Source organism: Sinohyriopsis cumingii, unplaced genomic scaffold, assembly GCF_028554795.1.
Source record: "Sinohyriopsis cumingii isolate HCF-2022 unplaced genomic scaffold, ASM2855479v2 utg000695l, whole genome shotgun sequence".
Lineage (NCBI taxonomy): Eukaryota > Metazoa > Mollusca > Bivalvia > Unionida > Unionidae > Sinohyriopsis > Sinohyriopsis cumingii.
This window is the reverse complement of record NW_028315924.1, coordinates 2,258,479-2,280,353: the sequence shown is the minus strand read 5'-3', so window position 1 is coordinate 2,280,353 and position 21,875 is coordinate 2,258,479. Positions and strand designations below refer to the sequence as shown.

General features: G+C 34.2%; 1 protein-coding gene across 2 annotated transcripts in view; it reads right to left on the bottom strand.

The window, feature by feature from the left end:
- LOC149773290 (uncharacterized) overlaps positions 1–19,408 on the bottom strand; it is a 77,811-nt gene extending 58,403 nt beyond the window's left edge. Inside the window, exons 1-3 of one of the 2 annotated variants that reach the window (XM_089946523.1) lie at positions 19,330–19,408; positions 15,031–15,138; positions 5,637–5,960 (exon numbers count right to left, since the gene is read on the bottom strand). In XM_089946523.1, the coding sequence (XP_089802649.1) occupies positions 5,637–5,960; positions 15,031–15,082 (376 nt within the window). In that variant the 5' untranslated portion in view covers positions 15,083–15,138; positions 19,330–19,408. The remainder of the gene's footprint in view (positions 1–5,636; positions 5,961–15,030; positions 15,139–19,329) is intronic. The other variant, XM_089946522.1, reaches the window with a different exon arrangement.
- Between the last annotated feature and the right edge of the window lie 2,467 nt (positions 19,409–21,875).

Genomic DNA, 21,875 nt, shown 5'->3' with positions numbered 1-21,875 from the left:
CTGGTTCTCTAGTCTGGGAATGTGAAAACGAAAAGAAGGAGCTTGTTGTTTAGCCTTGTCAAAAGCAAGTCCACTAAGGGTCTCCCCCAAAGTCTGAACAGGAAATCTGACACAAACTGGTTGTTGGAGAAGACCATCACACAGCTATTTCTCATTTTACAACACCCATCAGAAAGGCTAACAACACTGACCTCATTTCCAAAGTTACTGATGTGGAGGATAGATTCTTCCACGAATGATAAACTTTGAAAAATCAGCAATTTCATTCCAGATGATTGCTACACCCCCAGTCTGGTGCATCTACAAACTGACAGGAGTTGGGTTTGGTGACATGCATTGGAATTCCAACTACAAATCAATCCCAATTCATCCAACTTATCAGATGAGGGTGGAATTCCAGACCTAGAGGAATTTAGGCAATTGGAAAATACATTTGTTATTTCCACCTTACTAGAAGGATAGGGTTAGGGTTCACTGCTAATTTAAGTCCCCAGAAGAGATAGAAATAGATGAGTTGACTTGGTTTTGTCTCTTATTACCTCCAATGAGGTCAGGGTCATCTCTACTTTGTTCCACAAGACATGGACGAGCCCTCTGCTCGATAGCAAATTCATCCCGAATCTAAGACCAAGTCTTGAAATGGAGTAAACTCCAATATCATAACCTTGATTACACATCATAGCAATTCACAATCTCATGCAAACAAATACATACAACCTTAGAAATCAATTCTGGTTCTCATTTTAATGGCCACACTTAATTTATGTTAGCCTGTTAACTACATTTTCTCTAGCAATACTTATAATTTATTCCATTTCGTACTTTATAAACTACAAATTATTAAGTTTAACCATCAATGTATATTATTTTACTAATTCCGTAAATGCATTTTATATCCCAATTTTTTTTCTTCTATCAGGTTTGCAAAATTGTACAATGGGAAGAACACTTTTTAAATGAAAACATGCTATTCACAACAATCATTATAATGGGTTACTTCCTTGGCTTACCTTGCACAGATAAAAAAGTCAAAGCCACCCACAGGGTAATACATACCTCACCTCTACCTTTATTATTCTCTTGCACTAATGGCAAACATTTTCATATCAAAATAAAGTTGTAGTAAAGTGATCTTGATTGACCCATTTTCCATTTGCATGTATAGATGTTTCCCTTATATTTATCTTTAAATTTTAACTTTTAATTGGCAATATATAGCATGTATTGTACTAACATACTATGAATTCACCTACCTACCTATGAACCTACCCACCCAATCATCTACAGTCCACCTACCTACCTATCTACTGTGACAGAGCACAACAAGACATGCAACATTTTAAAAAAATTTAAAAATGATATTTTATATGAAACCAAAGTAACAAAATCAATTTTTACAGTTTATATATTAAAGCAGAAGTAATGTACTGAAACGATAAACAGAAAAACAGGTATTAATATTGGGTTCTAGATATTTTGTATATTTTTTTTTACTCATGTTTAAAAAAATATTTATTTAAAAGTATCATCATTGACCACCCTGAGAAACCAGATTTTAATGTGCAAAAGTCACAGATTTCGAGTAACCTTGAAGTAAGGACCAGCATTACAAATATAGTTTATGCATCACTAAGTATCTGGATAGCCACTACAGGTAAGGCCTCACATGAAAAGCCTCCAGCATGAAAAGTATCTGGATAGCCACTACAGGTAAGGCCTCACATGAAAAGCCTCCAGCATGAAAAGTATCTGTATAGCCACTACAGGTAAGGCCTCACATGAAAAGCCTCCAGCATGAAATTTACTATTCTAATTCCTATATGTTCACATGTACAATATAGAGTTAGACATATGAGGGTAGTATATCACAATCTACATTGTACTATTAACGTGGTGCATTGAATAAGCATAAATATTTCAATAATTAATATCATCATTTTGACTAGAGTAGTGTTCATATTGACCTAACTTTGTTGTGGGGTTTAATGCCATTTTTCAGCACACAATAGGCAATTCATGGCGGCCAGTATTAATGGTGGAGGAAGAACTCGAGAAAACCCTGAAAAGAACCACCAACCCACGAGAAGCTACTGTCAAGCTTTATCACATACCCACAGTGGCCGAATCCTAGACTCGAACCCACGCAGACAGAGGTGAGATGGCAGTGATCCATAACGGAGATCGCTTTAGACCACTCAGCCACTCAGGCCCCCCACAAGTGTGAATTGAATAAGCATAATTACTTCAATAATCAATTGCATCTATTTGACTATAGTGGTATTCATATTTACCTAACATCAATCAGTCAATATAATCAAAATACAAGTGTTTTACCCATGCTAGTAAAGCACAGCATGTAGGTCACAGTGACCCTTGGTTTTAAGGGTGTTGCACATGCATCCAATTATTGAATTTTATCTCTGAAATATAAACAGCACTGATTAAGGGAAATTGAAATAAAGCCAATGAAGCATATCTATATGCCACTGAGACTTTATGCAGAAGGGATGCAGAAAAAAAACATCCCCTTACAGATTTTTCCTGATTCTAGGTATAGTAGTTTGTATACAAGATACCAACACACAGGTGAGAACTAAATGCTACAATCTGACCAAAATGGTAAAAAGATGAAATATTAGGTCACAATGAGTATAGTGGCGCACACATGCATATAAGCAAATCCATTATTCCAGAAGAAGCAAAGTCTGAAAAATGAATATCAAACAAAATTTATCTCAAGTCAGTGAAGCATACATTATGGGTCACATTGACCTACTACTAAAATGAGAGAGTAATGCTCATCGTCATGTTTCATAATTCTTGACAGTATCAGCTTTTAAGATAAAGGTGTAGTACTCATCAAAATGCATTTTTTTTCAAGTTTCATGATTCCAGGTGTAATTGCATAAAAAAGAACCTAATGTGGTCATGTCAGTCAAGTCAATGAAGCATAAAGTTTGGGTCACATTGACCTAGTTTGTGATGAGGTTGTAGTAAACCAAAAGATACTTCTCCTTGCCTTTATCTATCACAAAAGAACACAAAATATATAAGAATGGATTGGAACAGTTAGTTCTATTTGTTTAATATTGTCCATGCATAGGTAACCATAGGTCATGGACCTATCCTGCAGAATTACCTTAAAATTTAAATTTTATTTACTACATGTTTTGTTTTCTGTATGAAGGTTTTAATCAGCTAAACCTCGAACTATTAAAATGGAAAAGGTACAAGAGGAAAAGATGATAGCCTGAAGAAAGAAGACAACATATATATATAATATGTTTGTAATTTTTTATTTTTTTAAAATTTCATTATATGCTATTGTATTGTAACATTGTATGTTGGAGTTAACATTAATCATAATCAGGTTTGTTTTTTACTTTACCTGAATTATTGATTATTTTAATTTTATTCTGTAAATAAATAATACATGACTACAATATTCTCTATGTGTATGCATTTAATATCAGGATCATTATTGATAGAAGTAAATATCTTTATTTGGGTCTGGGTCTAGGTTATTGGAATTCCCCTACAATTTATATGGTGTACCTAACATAGTCCAGGTCATACATTATAATTTTAGTAACAGACTTTCTAATAATAACTAACATTTTATTTTGTAAACATTAAGAGCTTTCTAGAAGGTTGTTTTTCATTTGGTTGAATGTTCTTGTTGTTGTTGTTGTACTAGGGTTTAATGCCATTTTTCAGCACAAGATAGGCTATACATGGTGGCCAGTAAAACTGGTGGAGGAAGAACCCTGGAAAATCCAGGGAAGTACCAACAACCCATGAGAAGCTACTGGCAGGCTTTCCCTTGTACCCATGCTAGCTGAGCCTTGGACTCGAACCCATGCAGACAGAGGTGAGATTGCAGTGATCCGGAATGGTGAGCGCTTAACACCACTCGGCCATGCAGGGCCCATTCGTTTGGTATTGTTTTTCTTTAGAAAATGTTAATTGTGACCTAAGATCAAGTGGAAGACTATATTTTGTTACTGGGAAAACTGATTATTTATCCGTGCTTTAAGATCTAACAAAATAAAGTTTCATTTGGGCTGGAATTTATTTCTTCAAACTATTAAATTCAGTGATTATTTTCTCTGGAAATACAGAGTGCTCATCAAAAATTATTCTTTGACAGAGACATTAACAGAGCTTTATAGTAAATTCAAACCTGGAATTATATTACTGTTTTTCAACAAAAGACTTTTGGTACAACAACACAATACAGGCTGCCACAGGCACATCAACACCTTAAATGTTGGACTTAATTTAGATTTTCATTAAAATTTATTCAGAACTATATTACTATGACTTGTGTCTGTGATTCTTGGATTATTTAGGGATTTAATTTGCAATGCTGTAAGTTCCTTTGTATTCATTTTCACTTTGTATTGATAGGAAATAAATTTGTTATTGAATTACACATTCAGGGATAAATGTAAACATCTGCTTTCTTTTAGTTCTGAAATTAGCAAAGCAATTATTATTATTTTGGGTTTAATGCCATGTTTTTGCATGATAGGCTATATGTGGAAGTCAATATATCTGGTGGAAGAAGAATCTGTGAAAAACTCCTGGAAGTACTAACAAGCCATGGGGAAATATGAAAAGCTTTCCCACATATGCACATTGGCCAAGACTGAGACTCAAACCCACATGGACAGAGGTGAGATGGTAATGAATAGGAAATGTGAATACATTAGACTGCTCTGCCACCCAGGGCTGCTAGCAAAACAGTAAATACTAATTTAATACAGAAAGAGTAGAAAATATTTGATTTGGATTTTTAAATGTAGCTTTAACAATTTTTCAGTCATATCACTACGATGACAGTTCATAGTGATATCTAGCACTGAGGCATCATGCCACATGCATGTAGTTTGATGTCCCCACCCAAGTACATTATCCTGACACCAGGCCAACCAGTCCAAACACTAACCTCTTAATGCTGAGTGCCTAGCGAGGCAGCTTTTCATACCATTTTTATAAGTCTTTGGTATGACCTGGCCAGGCTTTAAAACCACATCCTCTCACATCTGAGAAGGATACTCTAACCGCATAGAAAATATGAATTGCTTTCTAAAAGAACACTTTTGTAACTAATGTCAGCTTGCATCCTAGATAGTCTTTGCTCTTGGTTTATAGCCTAAGTGCAAATTCATTCCTGCTGTACCTTGGAGTCTTGTTACTGAATTAGCACTAACTCTTGTTTGCCTATCAAAAAGGAACAGGTGATACCTAGTAGCTCTCTTGAGATTCAAATTCCTGTGTTATATTAGATTCATGTTACAATTAAACAGAAGATGTATATGCATTGATGGACTGGGTGACTGATAAATGGATCAAAAATATGTCCCCTTTCATTGGCAGCAAAAGAGAAAATAAACACTACGATAATGTTGACAACATAATGAGAGGAGATGATTGAATAGAGAACAAAACCAACATCTTCAGCAAATTTTGCTTAAAATCCCAACATCCATGAACATACTTAAAAAAATTAAAGGTGGTTTAAGGTAGTGAACATAAAGCAAGTGCTAAGAGATACAAGAATTAAAAGAGGAATGAATAGAGCATACAAATTAGTTTACTTTAAACACGTACACCAACAGATTCTTACTTACTGTAAACAGTAACAGAAAGCTCTGCCTGAACCTGTCCTTGGCCAGTGTATATACATTTCCAGCGTCCTTCATCCAGGCTCCTATTCAGCACTTGGATGTTCAGATAGGATCCATTTTCATCAGCTGTCAGTTGGCGTGTCATAGAACCACCTGTACAGAATGTTCCCTTCCTGTAGCATATTCCAAAATTTACAATGGTTGGTGAAGACCAAGTTGTATCATACCTTCCATCATCTGAAGTGGTATCCACAATACAAGACAACTGTAAACTATTGCCTTGCTTAGGCACCTTGTTGCTGCTCTGAAAGTTGATTGTAAAACCACCTAGAAAAAAAATATCAAGGGCCTATTATCCTTCACACACAATACTTCAATGGTACTGACACTGAAGAAGCCAAGAAGATTTTCTTGAGTTCCTGTTAAGACATTAAGCCTCTCTCCTATTGTATTAATTGCTAAATCTGATTTGCTAAAGCAGGGACAACCAATTCAATAATATTAATGTTGGTTCTGGGGAGATAAATATAAGTTTAATCTGGAATACTTATATGTCATTAATACCTTACCAATCCCTTCCAGGACAGAAGTCCCCATGTCCAAAATTCATAATTCCTCCCTCCTATAAAAGTTTTGAAATAACTAGAATACAGAGGAACATAGGCACAATCCATGTCCATTTGAATTACGCTTCCTCCTTGACTTGGAAATAAACCACACTTTGGATATCGGAGCAGTGTGGGAGAAGGAAATCTTGTAATGATGAGAGGTAAGTATTACATACTTAGAATTAGTTTTTACACCATCTCCACACCAAAATAAATATATTAATAGCAGTAATATAATAACTGTTACTACTGCCATGCTGAGTAATTGACGATTTGGAGAGAGGCTGGTGACCTGTTGAAATGGTATAAACTTATGCACTTGCCATTATGGTACAAGTGTTATAGTACATCACTGTAACCTGGCAGAAGGTTTGACCATTTCTGAGCTGTCGCTCAAGAACACAACGAGAATATACCTTTGTGCATCTAAAATTGAAGGCAAAAGCAGAACAAAGTAGCATGACAACCAAAACTTGGCTCTCATAACACACTCCGGTGAAAAAGAATTAAGACACGGTCAGGAGAAGTGGCAATCAAATGTAATGTTCATGAAAAAAACATCCCTCTCTGATAAGCTCTCTTGATAGTGAAAACAATCTACCTGAGACAGACTAGGAGACATCAGCTTCACCCTTAATTGGTAGGATGATATGCTTCCAGTCCTTCAATGTTTTAAAGTGGCCAAATAAAACTGTAAAGCTATGACTAGCCAGAGAAGCCTATCTTGATTGTCCTCAACTGAAATGGGACATCTTAATAGGGAGTGAAGGTACTTAATAATAATAATAATAATAATAATGACCTTATTTAAAGAGGGTAACACAATTAGCTAAAAACTAATCTACCTTGAGGCCCTCATACAAAGGAATTTATTTATTTAAGCTGCATCTCTGAAGCCACTGGATATACTGGGTTTGGAAGAAGAAAATAGAGTGGGCATTTCTAATCTCAGCTGGAATACTATTCCAGAGCAGAGTTCCAGAGTATTGGAAACTTTTTTTAAATAACTCCTTATTTGGTTTGGGAATTTTATACTGTTTGGTAGACATGGATCGCAGGTGGGGAGTATTACCAGGTAGCCTATACTGGAATAGTGATTGTAAATATTCAGGAGCACTATTCTGAGATATCCTGTACATTAATTTGGCTTTTCTCAAACAGATTCGGTCTTTAATAGGTAATATTTTTAACCTACCAGCTAAACTTTCCTTGCTTTATTTCTGGATTGATATTAGCCCAAATGCTCTTTTTTGAAGATGTGCCAGCTTTGCTATGTTTTTATCATTTGAATTACCCCATACTGTACTACAGTAGTCCAAATAGGGTTGTATGTAACTGTTATAAAATAGTTTCCTGTGCCTTTCAGGGAGAAAATGTCTTATCCTACTGAGAAGCCATAAACTTGAATTGACTTTTTTACTGGTATGTTTGATATGTTCAGTCCATGATAGGTTATTATCTACCAGAACACCACGTAGCCTATCATGACAGACTATTTGCAGATTTGTATCCTTCCATGTCAGACATAGTTCATCACTATCAAGATTTGTCCTTCTTTGCCGTGTTGAGATAAGTAATATTTTAGTTTTACCAGTATTTACCACCATGCCATTGCATGTGCACCAGTTTTCCAGTTTGTTTAGTGCATTCTGTAAAGAAATTTCGAGCTCATGCTTTGTGTTTTGGATGTCTGACAATGTTGTGTCATCTGCATAGAGATCTGTAGATGATATTGAGTCTCTTAGTAAAAGTGGTAGGTCATTAATAAATAAAATGAATAGTAGTGGACCTAGAATTGAGCCTTGTGGTACTCCATATCTAATTGTTTCAGGTTCAGACAGAACATTATTTATGTAAACATGTTGTGTTCTCTCATTTAAGTATGAAGTAAACCATCTAATTGTTCTTTCATCACACTGGTAGATTTTCAGTTTCTTCAAAAGGATTTCATGATCCACCATGTCAAAAGCTTTCCTGAAATCTACAAATACAGTTCCTATTATTCTAACTTGGTCAAGTGCTTGAAGCCATTTATCAGTTAGGGAGATCAAGGCAGTCTCACAGGAATGGTTCTGTCTAAAGCCTGATTGATTAGGGTGTAACAGCAAGTGTTTGGTTAAATATGACATGAATGAGTCATGGACATGTTTTTCAATCAATTTTGACAACTTTGGTAGTATTGAAATTGGTCGGTAGTTATCAGCATCATCCTTTTAACCAGATTTGTGAATAGGAGTTACTTTTGCAGTTTTCCATATTTTGGGGACAGATGAGGTTGCAATACTTAAATTAATTATGAATGTTATGATATCTACAATAGCAGAGGCAGAAGATTTAATGAGTCGTGGACCAATCTGATCAAGTCCTGTAGCTTTCTTGGTATCAAGTTCACTGAGACATTTTTTAACAAAGTTTTTTGACACTGGTGGGATAGAGAAACATACCTCCTTTGAGATTTTACTGCTGCAGAACTTTTTCAGTTCATTAAAGTTGTTTTCTATCACTGGCTCTTTTAACTTTGTGGTAATGTTGATGAAAAAATCATTGAAAACATTTGCAATGTCAGTTTCATCAGTGACTATGGTGTCATTTACCAGAAGTGAGTGAATTTTATTTGTCTGTTTTTTGTGTGTTCCTCCAGTGAGTTCATTGAAGACTTTCCAAATGGAGTTTGTGTTGCTCTTTTTGTTTTCAAGTAATGATTGATAATAAGTTTTTTTAGCTTTTTTGATCATACTTGTTATTTTATTTCTCCATACTTTATATTGTGCATGGTTTTCCATAGCCTTGAATTTGTCTCATGTTTTCATAGCATCTAGGATTTCAGTAGTAAGCCAATTAGGTTGAATATCAGTCTTTACTCGATGTACTTTCAGTGGTGCATGCTTAGATACTACATCCATAAATAAGTCAGTCCACACCCTCATGGCTTCATCTATGTCATCCAAATTTTGGATCATACTCCATGGAACTTTATATAGGTCATTGAGAAATTGTTCTTCATTAAAAGTTTTGAACGATCTGTAAGTGATCGTTTTATGTGTATTTTTCTTATTTTTCTTGCATTTAACCTTTCTTGTCAAAAAAGTAGGATAGTGGTCACTAAGACCAACATTTGGTACATTAACACAAGCCACATTGTCTGGTAGGTTAGTATAAATGTGATCAATAAGAGTGCTTGATTTTTCTGTTACCCTTGTAGGCTCATTTACCAGCTGGTCTAGGCCTAATGATTCAATAAATTCCATCCAATTGTTCCTTATTTGAGTATTGAGAAGGTCCTTATTTATATCTCCGAGTATATATGTTTCTTTCTCCTGTGCTAGAACATTTTCTATTTGTTTCAAAAAGTTATCATTCCAAAATGCTTTGGAGGAAGGTGGTCTATAAATGAAATTAAGAAGCAAGAGTCCTTTGGTATGCAAAGGAGAGAGCTGGACTAATAATTACCACTGAACCATTAACAACCCTTTTGTACAGAGAAGGCACCAAGCTCATTAACAACCCTTATGTATAGAGAAGGCACCAAGCTCATTAACAACCCTTATGTATCAATAAGGCATCAAGCTCATTAACAACCTTTTTGAACAGAGAAGGCATCAAGCTCATTAACAACCCTTTTGTACAGAGAAGGCACCAAGCTCATTAACAACCCTTTTGAACAGAGAAGGCATCAAGCTCATTAACAACCCTTTTGTATAGAGATGGCATCAAGCTCATTAACAACCCTTTTGTACAGAGAAGGCATCAAGCTCATTAACAACCCTTATGTATAGAGAAGGCATCAAGGTCATTAACAACCCTTATGTACAGAGAAGGCATCAATCTCATTAACAGCCCTTTTGTACAGAGAAGGCATCAATCTCATTAACAGCCCTTTTGTACAGATAAGGCATCAAGCTCATTAACAACCCTTATGTATAGATAAGGCATCAAGCTCATTAGCAACCCTTATATATCAAGAAGGCATCAAGCTCATTAACAACCATTTTGTACAGAGAAGGCATCAAGCTCATTAACAACCCTTATGTATCAAGAAGGCACCAAGCTCATTAACAACCCTTGTGTATCAAGAAGGCATCAAGCTCATTAACAACCCTTATGTATCAAGAAGGCATCAAGCTCATTAACAACCCTTATGTATCAAGAAGGCACCAAGCTCATTAACAACCCTTGTGTATCAAGAAGGCTTCAAGCTCATTAACAACCCTTATGTATCAAGAAGGCATCAAGCTCATTAACAACCCTTATGTATCAAGAAGGCATCAAGCTCATTAACAACCCTTGTGTATCAAGAAGGCATCAAGCTCATTAACAACCCTTGTGTATCAAGAAGGCATCAAGCTCATTAACAACCCTTGTGTATCAAGAAGGCATCACAGTAACTGACACAGGCTAATCCAATGGTAGAATTCAGACCTGCACTCTTTCAGGCATTGAGTCCAGCACACTAATCATTGTGCCACTGCACTGTCCCAAATGCAAATGAGAGAAGGAAGACAGCCATAAATGTAAGGTTCTCAAGAATAATAATAATAATAATAATAAAGACTTTATTTATTGATGGGAACTCCGTTAGTTACAAAACAAAACTAATTTACATTCAGGCCCTCAGATATAATGTACAGGTATATACATAGTGTTGTCAATCATTACCCATCTCACACATATATTTTCACATACATTAGTTATGTACATAGTTATGTACACAGATAATACAGACTGAGAATAGGTAACTCTACATGTAAAGTATAAGCACACTACCAAATGAAGCCACTACAATCAGTGTACACTAGTCAAAGTTAAACTCTGGCAGTAACATATACTGACATATAATTATATATAAAATTGTAATTGGAGGAGGTGGATAAGCCATGTGGTATTAATTAAAATTTAGATTTCATACAATTATTATACCCCTAGTGATAAGCTGACATGTAGGAAGATTCTTAAATTTTTGGGAATATTATTTCATATAATAACCCCTGGGTACTGAAAACTTTTTATAAATAATTCTTCTTTGGTTTTGGAATCAGGAAGTTTTTGGCTGTCATTGATCTAAGGTTAGGATGCTGCTGGTTTCTCTGCAGTTAAAACTATTCTGCAAGTAAACTCAGACAAATATAACAGAAACTATACATCAATTTGGCTTTCTGCAGGTGAAGTCATTCTTTAAATGGAAGAATGTTTAATGTATCTATTGTCTCTATAATGTTTTCAGGCTGCCCAATGTTATTGTACAGGCTCACCTTTGTAGTCAGAATATCTTCTTAATACTGACATCAGAATTATTTCCCATTTAATGTTACAATAGACAAAATAAGGCTGAATGTAAAAAGTTACATGGTATTACTTTGGAATGAAATACTTTATTTTTCTTAATAACCCAAGATTGTAATTAGACAAAGATTGTAATTAGACTTATTTGATCCCAACAATATATGTTATTATCAAGAAGAATACCAAGAATTTTGTTTTTGGAAACAACTTTCAATTTTTCATTATTAAAGAAAAGGCTCGAATCATTAGTCTTTAATATTTTGTTTGGCTTTGTTTATGGTTATTGAGATGCCTGTAAGTCAAAAATGACTCATGCACATGCTTTTCAATTAATTCAGAAAGAGTTGGAATGATAGAAATTGACTGAAAATTGTTCATTAATCTTTTGCACCTGCTTTGTGGAGTGGAATTACCTATGCTGTTTTTCATAATTGTGGAGATTTACCATTCCTTAGTCTATGATTACATAAAAATGTGAACTGTCTCTGCAATAGTATGTGGTTCTGCTTTCCAAATCCTTGGGCCAATCATATCAAGTCCTGTCTATTTAGTAATATGAATATTTACAGATATTTTTAACCAAAATTTAAACTTACTTCAGGAATTTCAAATTTGGCATCTTCTGATAAACTTTCAGCGCAAAATCTTCTGAGAAGTGAGTGGTCTGATGCAAGTTGAGGTACTTTCTGTTTTAAGACCACATTCACAAGCCAGTGATTCTAAGTATCTTATGTTTTGGGCATGACTTCACTTGAGCAAATCAATTAATTATAAACTGACCATCAATTGGTTATGATCATTTTATGAGAAGTCATACAGATTTATTCAGTTCCAAAAACTTAAATCTTATAATCGTTTCTAAAGTCATGCTGATAAAAACAAAGTTAGGAGGATCAGCAATCAGGATTAACAAACCCTGTAAATGATGTCATCAAACATTGAAAGTAAACTCATTCAGGGTCTCCTCAATGAAAAAGATTCATGCAAATTTCAGTTAAACACAAGGTATTCTTGTTAATCTTAAGCTATGAAAACCAAAGACAGAACAATTAAGGTAGATAGATTTTGTTCATAATTACATGTAATAAGGCTGCAAATGAAACTCCTCCTATAGTCACATCATTACTGAAACAAAACATGTTTTGGTCAAGTTAAGTTGCAGGACCAAATTTACATGGAAGGCTGGAATCAAAGTTACATAGATGCCTGAAATTGAAATTACACAGATGACTGGAATACAAAATAATTGGATGCCTAGAATCAAAAGTTGTTAGATGGCTAGTAGGACTCAATAGGTGAGATGGATAGTAGGGCTTGAAAGGTGAGATGGATGGCAGAAATCAAAGTTATGTGGACGGCTAGAATCAAAGTTACATGGATGACTGGAATCAAAGTTACATGGATGGCAGAAATCAAAGTTACATGGATGACTGGAATAAATGTTACATGGATGACTGGAATCTAAGTTACATGGATGACTGGAACCAAATTTAGGTGGTGCTCTACAGTTTCTTATTTTGCATAGGGTTAGAATTGTAAAGAGAAAGAAAAATCCCCGGTTTTCCTCACTGGTTATACTGGCTATTTAAAAAAGACCTTGTATATCTTAGTTATAGTTCAAAGAACCTTTAATTCCCTTTATTTAGATGTATGATTGATGGTTGTAATATGGGTTATAGAGTATACAGCTTGGCCTTACTCCAGATGTGCATCTATCAAAAAAGTGCTAGATCTACTTCTGGAATCAAAATTATGTGGATGACTGGAATCAAAGCAAGTTGGATAACTGGCATGAAAGTTACATGGATGACTGGAAACAAAGTTACATGGATGGTTGGACTCAAAGTTAGATGGATGACTGGAATCAAAGTTACACGGATGGCTGGAATCAAAGTTAGATGGATGACTGGAATCAAAGTTACATGGATGGCTGGAATCAAAGTTAGATGGATGACTGGAATCAAAGCAAGTTGGATGACTGGCATGAAAGTTACATGGATGACTGGAAACAAAGTTACATGGATGGCTGGACTCAAAGTTAGATGGATGACTGGAATCAAAGTTACACGGATGGCTGGAATCAAAGTTAGATGGATGACTGGAATCAAAGTTACATGGATGGCTGGAATCAAAGGTACATGGATGGCTGGAAACAAAGTTACACAGATAGGCATTCAGGAATAATAACTCTTGTAAATGCTCATGTAAAACACAGGAACTTTAAGTCATTCAAAGATAAAGCTGCATGCAAAATTTGGTTAAAATCTAATTGCTTTTTTAAGTTATGTTTCAGAAAAACAAGTTTGGTAGACAGGCAATCAGGGGTCATAACTCCTCTTGATAGTAACATAGAAGCTGGAAATCATACCTTAAAAAGCAGCATTCTCTCCCCAAATATTTAAAGATGTAGTGGTAAATGTACCAGAACTTCAGTCATCTAAGTGTCAATTGTAGATATTAGTAAGAATAAGAATACAATTACTGAATGGGTCTTCAGTTAGTTGAAATAGGACGCTTTTTCAGATAAATTGTAAATAGGTATGCAAAGTTTGGTTAAATTATTTTAAAATTGATGAACATCACTGTATTCAGTAAACAAATGGCAAATTTCAATCAAAGAAAAAAATAAGTTCTGACGAAAGTAAACTTTTTACATCCCAGAAAGATTTATCCTTTGCCAGGAGAGCAATTGTTATGATTACTTGGTACTAATCAGTCTGAAATACAAGAAAAATAAAACCAAATTGGGTTTTGGTTAATTAGTGTTAGCATTATATAAATGATTGATGTATGAAGTTATGGTGATAGAATGAGTCTGTTAATGACAGATGTTAATTAGGAGTTTCTGTCAACAAATATCCCAGCTTACTGCATGCGTGGTTTCTTGTTCAGGAGTTAATAATAATAATAGCAATAATAATAGCAATAACAATAACTTCATCTAAACAAGGTGGCCCACTTAGTTGCATGGAGCAAATCCTTCTTGTGGCCCTCTATTATATGTATATTTACTTACAGAGTACATAGTTACACAAAAAATAAAAAAGATGCAACTCTCAACTTATCTAGATCAAGTAAAACAAAAGTACCAAGTTCATACCAGAAAAAAATCATTACTAACTGCTAAAATTTATATATAGAGAAAATGAACAAAATAACATGATCTAATTTGATGCATTGTGTATATAGAATACAAAACAGCAAGATAAAGTGGAATGCATTTATAAAAACAAAACAGGTTTCACTTTTATTGGGAGTGTTGTCTTGTTTTCCTCCATAACACATATATGGCATCATATTATTTGACACTTTGCAAATAACTTTTGCTTTTCTAAACAATATTCATATGGTACCATTAACTTGTTGATATCATTCATTTCATGTTCGATGTTTTTCAGCATCAATTATAATGAGTCTGTAAGATCCCTTTAGCAAGTGGAGAAAATTGCAAATATTCTTGTCAGAAGTGTTTTCCCAGATAATATGACCATTTGACATCAACATGTTACCTGAAATTATTCCAGTGTGAAGTGCAGTCAGGATGAAAATGACCCAAGGCATCTTTTATTGGGAACAAAATGCAGTTCCCATATCACTCAGGTTAACAAGATTCAGTCCTGAAAAGGAGTTGAGAATTTTCTCATAGTTAATCTGCATGTACACTGGACAGAATTTTAGCATTTTCTTTTTACTGAGTATAACATCTTTATTAATTACTCTTTAGCATTTAACCCATGTGAACCCAAAAGTTAACATAATGTTCATAATTCCAACTCCAAGGTAAATATAATCATGATTATCCCAATTTTCCAAAACTCAGCATCTATTCTTTGATAAATAATTGCAGGATTGACTCTTGTTTCTAAAGGAGAGGCCCAAGTGGCCTTGAAATCACTCACCTGACTGACACCTATCTCAAAGCCCAATCCAAGCACTTGGCCAAGAAATATGGGTTATTATAGTGCTACATTTATTGTTTCTATTTTTAATAACATCAGCCATATTAGATAACAGCATAATTTATATAAACCTGAGGCATCCATAAAATAATGCTTTTCATATTGTGAAAATGTAAAAATGTGAAATGCTTCCATGCCAGTATGCTATTTGTCAAGTTTAAAGTAATTCTGTTTATTGGTTTTTAAGAAATATAGTTTAAAGTTTTCTCATGTTAACAACATATGCAATATTTAATGGCTGGTTGGCATCATTTATGTAAACTTAAAGGTCTCCATGCCATAATGGTTTATGTCAAATTCTTGTCAATTTAGTTCAACAGTTTTTGAAAATAAATTGTTCCTTCCATTCTTACAAACTTAAACCCATATTTGATGGTAGGTAATCATCTTATACCACTCAGCCACCCAAGGCCCCTGTATATATGTCATGCATATATAGCATGTCCTCTGTAAAGGAGAGAAACTTAATCCACTCAGCCAACCAAGACCCCTGTATATATGTCATGCTTATATAACATGTCCTCTGTAAAGGAGAGAGACTTAGACGACTCAACCACCCAAGGCCCTTGTATATATGTCATGCATATATAGCGTGTCCTCTGGAAAGGAGAGAGACTTAGACGACTCAACCACCCAAGGCCCTTGTATATATGTCATGCATATATAGCATGTCCTCTGGAAAGGAGAGAGACTTAGACGACTCAACCACCCAAGGCCCTTGTATATATGTCATGCATATATAGCGTGTCCTCTGGAAAGGAGAGAGACTTAGACCAGTCAGCCACCCAAGGCCCCTGTATATATGTCATGTTCATAAAGCATGTCCTCTGTAAAGGAGAGAGACTTAGACCGGTCAGCCACCAAAGGCCCCTGTATATATGTCATGTATATAGAGCATGCCCTCTGTAAAGGTGAGAGACTTAGACCAGTCAGCCACCCAAGGCCCCTTGTATACATGTCGTGTATATATAACATGTCCTCTGTAAAGGAGAGAAACTTAGACCACTCAGCCACCCAAAGCCCCTTGTATATATGTCATGCATATATCGAATTGTTAGTCAGTATGTATCTATGCCCTGTATATACAAATCTTAAGTCATAATGTATGTATAGATATTATGAATATATAAAGTTTTAAGTCACTGAAATAATAAAATTCATGCTTTGTATAGAGTATAGATTTCATAGTAAAGTTCAAAACTGATATAAACTTGACTAATTAGTAAATTCTTTAATTAACAGGTGAAGATGAAAAATGCATAATGATACTTTGTATCCGAATAATAGTAATTTAAGTTTTACACTGAGGACTGTCTAAAGCAAGATTACAATTTCACTGAGCTATCATTTTTAAATTAAGACATTATTATTATTATTAAAACTATTATTATTATTATTCAGGAACAATTACATATTGCAAGCATTTTAGTGAAATTTAAATGTTAATGCCACATTTTTTGCCAACATTGATACAAGAGGGACACTTGATTCTTTTTCAATGGTCAAATTATTGTCACATTAGAGGTCATTTTCATTCAGAAACAATTATATGTACCTTTGTTCCAATGAATGATAATTAAATAAATGAATTCCTTCAGTATAACTGGATATCTTCCATTAAAGACTTGCACTAATACTAGTTTTACAACTCTATGGTCATAAGGACTAAGTAACAGAAAGAAGCAAGACAAACAGCTTTTGTAAAAGTTAACAAACATTAATATCTAAGCCTTGAAAAAGCATCTGCAGACTTGATGTTACAACAAGAATAAAATAACTGACCAGTCCTTCTAGCTAAATGTGATTTAGTAAATCTTCACATCATACAAGAACCCACCTGGCCTAACCCATTAAATAGGAAATAACTAAATTCTTCTAAGAACCCACCTGTCTCACCTGTCCAATAAGAAACAAACCCATGCTTGTAAACAGGTTTTATTATTATTGTTATTATTACTGATCAGAAACACCTATGTTTATACCTAGTTATATGTATGTATATACGAATTTATACATCCTATGCAATATATACACTTAATATATTAAAATAGGATCTATACCCACTTAAAAAATTTATCTATTATGGTAATCACAACAGTTAACAGTCAGGGTTAGGTATTATAAAACTTATAGATATACATTACAACTAGGAGTACCTTATTCCATGAAATAACTGTCTTATATAGATAACTAAGTCGTAATATAATTAAGAGATTCCAGAATGACTTGAAATGGTAAACAAAGTAAGGTATTTTACACCAACCGATCACGAAATATGTCAACTTGATTTTTCAAAAAACTCTGTATTCAAATCACATGTTTTTTTTACAGATAGATAACTAAGTCGTAATATAATTGAGAGATTCCCGAATGACTTTAAAGGGTAAGCAAGGTAAGGTATTTTACACCAACCAATCAGGAAATCTGTCAGTTTGGATTTTCAAAAAAACCTCCATTCAAATCACAGGATGTTTTCCTGAATTAGAGTGCAACTCAACCTTGGAACTTTATAATGAATCAATGCACTTGACACAGTTCTGACTCATCTCTGAAGTGCAAACTAATGATCAGGAAGAAAATTGTGTTTAACATATTTTTAACTAAATGATCCTCACAAACTATATTCATGACAATAATACACATATTATATATATATATATATATATATATATATATATATATATATATATATATAGTATTAGAATAGGTGTGGTTGTTGGTCAGTAAGGATGAATCTTATGGCAAGAAAGGATGTGTATGCTGATCAGTGAGGATGTGTACTGGTTAACAAGAGTGAGTGTTAGTAAGGATATGTGTTAGTCAGCAAGTGAAGGCGTTGGTCGATACAAGTGGGTCTTTGAAAGTTAAACCAAGTGTTTGTTAGTAAGAATGGTATTTGGTGAGTAATATACTGTGTGATCTTCCATGCCGTTGTTAAATGTTATATTCTCAAGCATCCCTATACAGTTATACTTTATTAATAGTATAATAGAAAAAACAACTGATGCAAATATTCATAAGTTCCACAATCCCAAGATAACAAACATTCTAATTACAGACCTCTAGTATAAATAAATAAATAAATAAATAAATAAATAAATAATGTTGAAACTTAATTTGAAAAAGAAAATTTTAATGAAAGCAATAAGTGACACAACAACAGCTAAGCTGTATTAACTTTATCAATGCTTTTATATACATAAAGGAATAAATGCTCACTTCTAGTGAGTATCCACCATAATACCTCTAGGCAACACAAAGAATTATCAATGTATGTTACAATGTTTGTATCAGATATATCGACGACAGGTTAAAATATCTGCACAAGAGTAGAAGGTTATGTGCTGCAGGAAAAGAAACCCCCACCCCGTACTGTATTCAATTATTAGGGCGGATAAGGAGTGTTAACCTGCAATGAATAATAAAACCGTTAAGCAGGTCAGTGAGAGAGGAGTGCCTTCTTTAGAGTGATCTAGTGCAGTGGTCTTTATTATGAATGTCACGTGTGCCTGCTAAACAGGATTCAAAATATCAAGTCTGTACAAATAAATACATGTATGAATAATTTTCTAAAAGAGCTTGAATCATTTTGTTTTATTCTGGCTGTCTCTGTGACTTTATATTGAGAGAGCACGACGACATGTCTATGTTAAATTTGTTTCCGTATTATATGATGGCTGTATTGATTTAGAAACTCTTGACAGAAATTATCACATAGACGTTCTAGTGTATAGCACGAGCAATAATTCTGATACAATTTGTTTGAAGGAATATAATTATTCATACAGATATGTTGCTTGTCGTCTACTTATACTGGCATGGCATGTATCTTATAAATGAAACACATACCTTTATCTTTTCATCAATTGTCCAAACACCTCCCGAGTCAACCAGGAAGTTTGTTAGGCACAAAAGTATGGTGCACGAGAAGGATCAAAACAAGAAATATTTCCTCACTGCATCGTAATTATAGTCCGCACTTTTAAAAAGAGGTTTCCTGAAAAATAGCGTTAAACCCTACAACAACAACAGCAGCAACAACAACAACAACAACAAATTAAGACATACCTTTATTTTTTTTAGATCAATTATCCAAATACCTCCCCAGGCAACCAGGAAACAAGAAATATTTCCTCACTGCATCGTAATTATAGTCCGCACTTTTAAAAAGAGGTTTCCTGAAAGAAAGCGTTAAACCCTACAACAACAACAACAACAACAACACATTAAAACATACCTTTATTTTTTTTAGATCAATTATCCAAATACTTCCCCAGTCAACCAGGAAGTTTGTAAGGCATAAATTTATGGTATACGAGAAGGATCACAACAAGAAATATTTCCTAGCAGCAAAGGAGGCGAACAGACTTTTTGCTGGAACGTCATTTTTGGGAGAAAAAATAAGGCTTTCTACAAAAATGAAAATACAAGGTCACTAACGCCAAACAAAAGCGTCTAATTAACCGAGAGTTTCCCTAACTGAGTTAATTTTTTGTTGTTACTTTATTGCTGTCGTTCGTGTCTTTTTTTAAAAAAGTATGCGCGCGTGTTTAGCCACCGTGACGGTTCAATCAGGTCGCATCTCCTCTGCTGCTGTAATTAAATCAGTCTCTCATCCAAAGATTTTATCAAGGCCTATAAGATATAGTGATCGAGGATCATGTTGATTTATTGTTATAAATCCACGCGGGGTTTACTGTGCTCGCGAAAATAGATTTTTAAATTTAATTATATCCATGTCCCCGCTACACCAAGTCTGATGAATATTTCGCACAGTATGTGTATCAACTCCATTAAATACAACTAAAATCTTGCAGTTATTTCTAATCGCTTTTGGTATGTGTGTATATCGTTGAGTAACATAAAACACGTCTATGATTTTGTGTCTTCCTCTGGAAAATATATGAGCTGGATTTGAATGTTTGTCCAGTACCACATCATCGTATACTCTAAATTATTAATAAATCCATTGAGGTCATCTACAGATGGGGCATCATCAATATCAGTAATAAAGTCAATAATATCATTGCCATTTTCATTTAACAATTTTGCATTTAGATTAAAATCGTTAAGTACTTCGTAGTATCGTTGATCATCTACTGATGGAGCTAGTAAATACAACTTATCCCATTTCAACCATCTCATTATCAAATTAAGTAGCAATTGTGTTTTACCAGGCCCAGATGGGCCTATATTAATTTTTCTGATAGAATTTGGTAACGCTGGATGATGTGTGACTGGTTGTTGCCATTTTTTCTCTGAGAAATGAATTACATCCATATACTTTTAATATGAAACTAAATTGTGTTCGATGCAGAACATTCACCCCCACAAGTGGACTAACAATTACAATAACAAAAAATAAAAAGCGTGCGGATACAGGCAAGTGTGTACGATATGGTACAAAATATATATAAATATATTTAGTTTGCACAGTTAGGCGGCGATATCGCTACTTCGTTAGGAAAATTGCCAGGCTCCGAATCATATTTTACCTTTCATCTCAGATCTTAACACCCAATCAGCTAATAATTCTCTGAAAGTTTTAGTTTTTATAGAATTTAACGCATGAATTAATTTCACATCTGCAATATGTCTTTGCTGAAGATCTTTACTTTTGTAAGCTACATCATGAATATGACATGATTTATCACTAGCCTTTATTGGATATTCACCAGGTTTTGGCTGATATTGGTTAACAAGTCGAATATCAAATCGTGTTCCAGGACCACAATAATTATATCCTGGTAGTGAGTCTGACAGCAATCTCAGAAACTCTATATATCATCGATAATAGATTTATCGAAACTTACGCAAGCATTGAAGATCTTAAACGAGTAAACTGCGGTGACTAACAATCCATATAACTCACAATCCATATAACTCTCGATTGTACCTAATTTAGTTCCATTTGGCAAGAAAACTGTTTCTCGACTTATAAACTTATAAACTTTGTTTACTCGTTGTATGAGTAATTATAAAATCTAACTCGGCATCATCTATAATTATTCTTGTACAATGTCGTTTATGATCATATGATCCTCCTTAGGTGAATTTACCGATTATTTTCATGCCAAGATCTTTTGCTGTATTATTTTCATAATCAGTTATATTAAGAACTTCTTCAGAATATTCCTTTTGTGGCGGTAACCAAACATCTTTCTGAGAACGATACGATATAACTGCTTCACTTACAATAAATAATTTCATCGAGCATATTTCATAATAAAACTATTGGTGCCCACATTTTTTCTAATAAGTGTTTACCAAACCAGATATAACAAATCTTTAGCAAACTCGAATGACTCACGAATACAGGCGAATCCAGCCAAGTCAAAATTCAGTAATGGTCCATTTATCGATACTCTGGTCATCTTGTGCGTGGGATATCCAAA